A 7,362-nucleotide genomic window follows, 5' to 3' on the forward strand; every position below is an offset into this window, starting at 1 on the left:
GGACTTTTATTTCAGCATAAATTGACTTAGTAGAAGACTGGAAACAACCTAAAATTGCAAAAATACAAAACTGCTTAATTAAAATATGGTGCATTCATACAATGAATACTGGGCAGCCGTTAAATCATAAAGAATCTCTAAAAGATATTTTGAGTGCAAACAAAGTAAGGCACAGAATGCAGTGCATAAATTTATCAGAAAGTACTTTGTGTGTGTGTGTGTTTTTGCATGCACACACACGATAGAAGCAGTTGCCTCTGTGAATGAGAACTATGGCACTTGACGTCAAATAAGAAAGTAAAGCTTATTTTTACTGTACATTAGTTACATTCTGTGACATGTTTATCATTTGCATGGGCACAGTGGCTCTTGAGTCTCTGAGGTCCATAAATGGAGAGCTCTTTCTCTCCCTCTGCCATGCTCTTCTCTCCCTCCATTCCGGGATCTATCGAGTTTGTGACTCATCACACTTGGTCTTTTCTCTGTAGCCAGGCATAAAATTATTCACAGAAATGGATTTCTTAATTTACCTTCCCAGTTCTCTGCACATTGTATCAAAAAGCTTTCTAGACATATCCACAATGTATTTGATTCTCTCTCTCTTTTTCCCAGAGCTTGAAGGTTTTACATGCTCAGATTCTTACATCCTTTAAAGAGAAACAAAATCCATTACACCTACCACTTTATTTCAAGTAATTTAGAACTTCTGGTAGCAGCTTAGCTTGAAGGTCATTCAAAGAACAATGGAAAAATGAACAGTGCAGCCAAGACAGGGCTTTTCTGAGTATTACTTTAAACGTCATATACTCTACGCCCTCCAAGTATGAAGGCTGTATTTCCTTATCTTTTTTCCTTATAGTTGACATAAAGTGTGTACCGTGAGATTGCATGTGTGGCCAAGAGGTGGCAGTGGTTCCATATCCCTAATTGCACGGGTGCCTTAAATTTCAAAAGCATGGAAGTTACCAAGGGCTTGCATTGATTGGCTGAGTCACCAACAGAAAGGTTCTCTTGTGCATTGGAAAACAAGAACTAAGACACAGAAACAGCTCTTCTAAGAAAAGAAGGTTTGGAATCACAAATTGTATCAAGACTGAGATATCGGGATGGAGAAAATGCTGGGATATGCATTAATAGTCATGTGCCTTCAGTTTGACTGTAAGTTGGAGGTTGTTGTTGTGGTTAAATGTTGTGGACTTGATTTTGACTCATAGTGACTCCGTGTGACAGAGTAGCCCCATGGGGTAGACTAATAGGATTTTCTTGGTTGTAATCTTTATGGAAGCAGATCTCTAGGTCTTTCTTCTGTGGAGCCACTGGGTGGGTTTGAGCTGCCAGCCTTTCAGTTAGTCCCACTAAAGTTCCATATATTGAAGTTGAAAAGATAAGGACCATATGGGCACATTCATCCAAAGCTGAAGACGAGAGGCAGGGTCTCAGCTCACCCCAGGTTTCCTGCTGGCTGTTTTCAAAACCAGTGAACTAAAAGCTTTGTATCATTTCTGATTTCGTTTCCCTGACCAGGGTCAAGTGGAGAAGACCAAGTGGAACAGAGTCCTCGGGCACTGATACTCCAGGAGGGAGATGATTCCAGCCTCAACTGCAGTTACTCAGTCACCTATTTTAGAAGCCTACAGTGGTATAAGCAAGATCCTGGGAAAGGTCCTGAATTCCTCTTCCTCCTGTCTTCAGTTGGGGATAAAAACCAGAAAGAGAGACTTAGAGGCACGTTATCAAAACAGGAAAGTTCACTGCACATCACAGCCTCTAAACCTGAAGACTCAGCCACTTACTTCTGTGCTGTGGACACAGTGCTCTCCTGGCACCTGCAGCTTATACGAAAACCCTATAGCTGGGGCTCTTGAATAAATGCAGAGGCTTCTCTGTGCCTTTTCTCCTCAGATAAAGGAGTGTTTACTGAGCACCTAAGTCCTCTTTCCAAGAGGTTCTATGGAGAATAAAGGCTTGTGTCATGGCCAGAGAATGAAGATGTGTAAATGCACATGACTATTCAGTCTGCCCAGGTATCTTCGACAGTCCCCTTGTGCATCATGCTAATGAGAGTTCCAGTTATTCCATATCTTCACCACAAATGCTGTCGGGTTTGTTGTTGTTTTTGTTGTTTTTAACCATTCTGGTGTTATGTAGTGTTATCTCATTGTGGTTTTAATTTGCTGAGCACCTTTTCATGTATTCATTGACCATCTGGATATTTTTTTCTGTTCACTGCCTGTCCAAGTTTTTGGCTTATTTTTTAGTTGAGATATTTGTCTATTATTCATTTGTAGGTGCTCTTTATATATTCTGGATATGAGCTCTTGTCAAAAACAACATAGACTCTGAATGATGTCCTTTACATTTGAAAAAGTCCGACACCCATTCCTGAGAAAAACTCTCAGCAAAATAGGAATAGAAGGAAAATTCCTCAACATAATAAGGGCATTTATTCAAAACCAACTGCCAACATCATCCTAAATGGAGAGAGCCTAAAAGCTTTGCCTTTGGGAACAGGAACCAGACAAGGATGCCTTTATTACCACCCTTATTTAACATTGTGCTGGAGGCCCTAGCCAAACATTTAGACTAAAAAAAGAAATAAAAGGCATCTAACTTGGTAAGGAAGAAGTAAAAGTGTCTCTATTTGCAGAAGATATAACCTTATACACAGAAAAGCCTAAAGAATCCACTATAAAACTACTGGAACTAATAGAAGAGTTCAGCAAAGCATCAGGATACAAGATAAACATACAAAAATCAGTTGGATTCCTCTACACCAACAAAGAGAACATTAAATAGAAAATCACTAAACCAATACCATTTACAGTAGCCCCCCAAAAGATAAAATACTTAGGAATAAATCTAATCAGAGGTATAAAAGGCCTATAAAAGAAAAGTAAAAGACACTACTGCAAGAAACCAAAAGAGACCTATATAGGTAAGGAAACATACCTTGCTCATGGAGAAGAAGACTCAACATTGTGAAAACGTCTGTTCTACCCAAAGTGATCTAAAGATACAAAGCAATCCTGATCCAAATGCCAAAGACATTTTTTAATGAGGTGCAGAAACAAATAACCAACTTCGTATGGAAAGGGAAGAGGCCCTGGATAAGTAAAGCATTATTGTAAAAGAAGAGCAAAGTGGGAGGCCTCACACTACCTGATTTTAGAACATACTATACCGCCGTAGTAGTCAAAACAGCCTCGTACTAGTACAACAACAGATATAAAGACCAGTGGAATGGAATTGAGAATCCAGACATAAATTCATCCACTTATAAGTGGCTGATATTTGACAAAGGCCCAAAGTCCATTTACTGGGGAAAAGACAGTCTCTTTAACAAATACTGCTGACATAACTGGATATCCATCTGCAAAACAATTAAACAAGACCCATACCTCACACCATGCACAAAAACAAACTCAAAATGGATCAAAGACATAAATATAAAACATAAAACAATAAACCACATTGAAGAAAAAATAGGGACAATGCTAGGAGCCCTAATACACAGCATAAGCGGTATACAAAACAGGACTAATGATGCAGAAACACCAGAAGAGAAACCAGATAACTGGGAGCTCCTAAAATTCAAACGCCTATGCTCATTCAAAGACTTCACCAAAAGAGTAGAAAGACAACCTGGAGACTGGGAAATAATTTTTGGCTATGACAAATTTGATCATTGCCTAATCTTTTAAATCTACAAGATACTGCAAAACCTCAACAACAAAAAGACAACCCAATTAAAAACTGGGTAAAGGATAAGAACAGGCACTTCACCAAAGAAGACATTCAGGCAGCTAACAGATACACGAGGAAATGCTCAGGATCATTAGCCATTAGAGAAATGCAAATCAAAACTACAATGAGATACCATCTCACCCCAAGAAGGCTAGCATTAATCCAGAAAACACACAAAAAATAAATGTTGGAGAGGTTATGGAGAGACTGGAACACTTTACACACTGCTGGTGGGAATGTAAAATGGTACGCCCACTTTGGAAATCGATTTGGCACTTCCTTAAAATGGCAGAAATAGAACTACCATAGGATCCACCAATCCCACTGCTTGGAATATAGCCTAGAGAAATAAGAACCCTATCATGAGTAGATATATGCACATCCATGTTCACTGCAGCACTGTTTACAATAGCAAAAAGATGGAAACAAGCTAGGTGCCCATCAACGGATGAACAGATAAACACACTATGGTACATTGACACAATGGAATACTACGAAATGATAAAGAACAATGATGAATCTGTGAAACACCTCATAACATGGATGAATCTGGAAGGCATTATGCTAAGTGAAATTAGTCAGTTGCAAAAGGACAAATATTGTAGGAGACCCCTATCATAAGAACTGAAGAAAAGGCTTAAACACCAAAGAAAACATTCTTTGATGGTTATGAGGGTGGGGAGGGAGGGAGAGGGGAACTCACTAACTAGATAGTAGACAAGAAGTATTTTAGGTGAAGGGAAAGACAGCACACAATACAGGGGAAGCCAGCACAACTGGACTAAACCAAAAGCTAAGAAGTTTCCTAAATACAGTCAAACACTTCGAGGGACAGAGTAGCAGGGGCGGGGGTTTTGGGACCATGGTTTGTGGGGACACGCAGATCGATTGCCATAACAAAGTTTAATAAGAAATTGTTCTGCAGCCCACTTTAGTGAGTGGAGTCTGGGATCTTAAAAGCTAGTGTGAGGCCATCTAAGACACATCAATTGGTCCTAACCCACCTGGAGCAAAGGAGAATGAAGAATATCAAAGACACAAGGAAAATATCAGCCCAAGAGACAGAAAAGACAACATAAACCAGAGACTCCATCAGTCTGAGACTGGAAGAGCTAGATGGTGCCCAGCTACAACCAATGACTGCCCTGACAGGGAAGACAACAGAGAGTCCCTGATAGAGCAGGAGAAAAGTGGGGTGCAGATCTCAAATTCTAGTAAAATAGTCTGAGACTAGGGGGAACCCAGAGGACGTGGCCCCCTGAATCTCTGTTAGCCCCAAACTGAAACCATTCCCAAAGCCAACTCTTCAGACAAAAATGAGACTGGACAATAAAACAGAAAATGACACCTGTGAGGAGTGTGCTTCTTAGCTCAAGTGGACACATGAGACTCAGTGGGCAGCTCCTGTCCGGAGGTGAGATGAGAAGGCAAAGGGGGACAGAAGCTTGCTGAATGGACACAGGAAATACAGGGTGGAGAGGAGTGTGCTGTCACATTACAGGGAGAGCAACTAGGGTCACATAACCATGTGTGTGTAAGTTTTTGTATGAGAAATTGATGTGAACTGTAAACATTCACTTAAAGCACAATAAAAAAAAAATGATGTCCCTTAATGTACAAAAGTTCCAATTTTAATAAAGTTCAAGTAATCAATTTTTTTCCTTTACACTTAGTATGTTTTCTGTCCTGTTAGAATCCTAGCCTAATCTAAGGCATTGTTGTTGCTGTTGTTGTTGTTAGGTGCCGTAGAGTCGGTTCCGACTCATAGCGACTGTATGCACAACAGAACGAAACACTGCCCGGTCCTGAGCCATCCTTACAATTGTTGTTATGCTTGAGCTCATTGTTGCAGCCACTGCGTCAGTCCACCTTGTTGAGGGTCTTCCTCTTTTCTGCTGACTGGTACACTGCCAAGCATGATGTCCTTCTCCAGGGACTGATCCCTCCTGACAACATGTCCAAAGTATGTAAGACGCAGTCTCGTCATCCTTCCTTCTAAGGAGCATTCTGGAGGCGCTTCTTCCAAGACAGATTTGTTCGTTCTTTTGGCAATCCATGGGATATTCAATATTCTTCGCCAACACCACAATTCAAAGCCGTCATTTCTTCTTCAGTCTTCCTTATTCATTGTCCAGCCTTCACACACATACGGTGCGATTGAAAATATCATGGTTTAAGTCAGGAGCACATTAGTCTTTGAGGTGACATCTTTGCTCTTCAACACTTTAAAGAGGTCCTTTGCAGCAGATTTACCCAATGCAACGCGTCTTTTGATTTCTTGACTGCTGCTTCCATGGATGTTGATTGTGGATCCAAGTAAAATAAAATCCCTGACAACTTCAATCTTTTCTCCGTTTCTCATGATGTTGCTTATTGGTCCAGTTGTGAGGGTTTTTGTTTTCTTTATGTTGAGGTGCAATCCATACTGAAGGCTGTGGTCTTTGATCTTCATTGGTAAGTGCTTCAAATCCTCTTCACTTTCAGCAAGCAAGGTTGTGTCATCTTCATAACGCGGGTTGTTAATGAGTCTTCTTCCAGTCCTAATGCCCCGTTCTTCTTCATATAGTTCAGCTTCTTATATTACTTGCTCAGCATACAGACTGAATAGGTATGGTGAAAGAATACAGGCCTGACACACACTTTTCCTGACTTTAAACCAATCAGTATCCCCTTATTCTGTCTGAGCAACTGCCCCTTTATCTATGTAAAGGTTTCTCATGAGCACAATCAAGTGTTCTGGAATTCCCATTCTTTGCAATGTTATCCAAGGCATGGGTGTGTTTATTTCACCTAGGTCCATATTCTACTTCAAGTCAGTTTTTGTTTATGTTGTAAAATAGACTTCATGGTATATATATGTATATATTTAGGAAACCCTGGTGGTGTAGTGGTTAAGCGCTACGGCTGTTAACCAAGAGGTAGGCAGTTCGAATCCACCAGGCGCTCCTTGGAAACTCTATGGGGCAGTTCTACTCTGTCCTGTAGGGTCACTAAGAGTCAGAATCGACTCAATGGCAGTGAGTTTGGTTTTATATACATATATATATGTATATATATATGTATATAAAACCATTGAGATGTCCAGTTGCTCCATGACCATTTAATGAATAGACCATCTTTCTCCCATTGAATTGCAGTGGCTCTTTTGCAGAAATCAAGTGACCATATACGTGTGGGTCTGTTTCTGGGCTCTGTATGTATTTTGTTTCATTTGTCTGTTAATTAGTACATCATTTCCTCTATATTGTAATGTGCTTATAAATGCAGCTTTATAGTTTGATTTTTCTTCATTTTTATTTTTCTTAATGATATTGTTATTCTAGGCCCTTCGTGATTCCTTACCGATTTTTAGAGTCACTTTGCAATTTCCACAAAATTTCACCTACACTTTTGAACTCATTGCTTCCCTGCCTTAAATGGATTATTACATCTATGGATCAGTTTGGGGAAAATTGATAGCGACATTGAGTCTTCATGCCATAAACATAGACTATTTCTCCATTATCTTAGGTCATCCTTAATTTTTCTAAGCAATAATTTTAGTTCTCACGGTAGTGATCTTGTGTATCGTAGTCAGAATTACTCCCATGTGTAAAGATTCCATGCTATTTTAAGTGT

The 7,362-nt window shown here is 39.9% G+C and overlaps 1 gene segment (V, D, J or C); it reads left to right on the forward strand.

Annotated features, from left to right (window-relative positions):
• The first annotated feature begins 804 nt into the window (after positions 1-804).
• LOC111748107 (T cell receptor alpha variable 20-like) lies at positions 805-5,921 on the forward strand. The segment is given in 2 exon segments: positions 805-1,158; positions 1,525-5,921. Coding segments are annotated over 2 exon segments (393 nt in total).
• The last annotated feature ends 1,441 nt before the right edge of the window (positions 5,922-7,362 follow it).

The sequence above is a fragment of the Loxodonta africana genome, chromosome 10 (assembly GCF_030014295.1).
Source record: "Loxodonta africana isolate mLoxAfr1 chromosome 10, mLoxAfr1.hap2, whole genome shotgun sequence".
Lineage (NCBI taxonomy): Eukaryota > Metazoa > Chordata > Mammalia > Proboscidea > Elephantidae > Loxodonta > Loxodonta africana.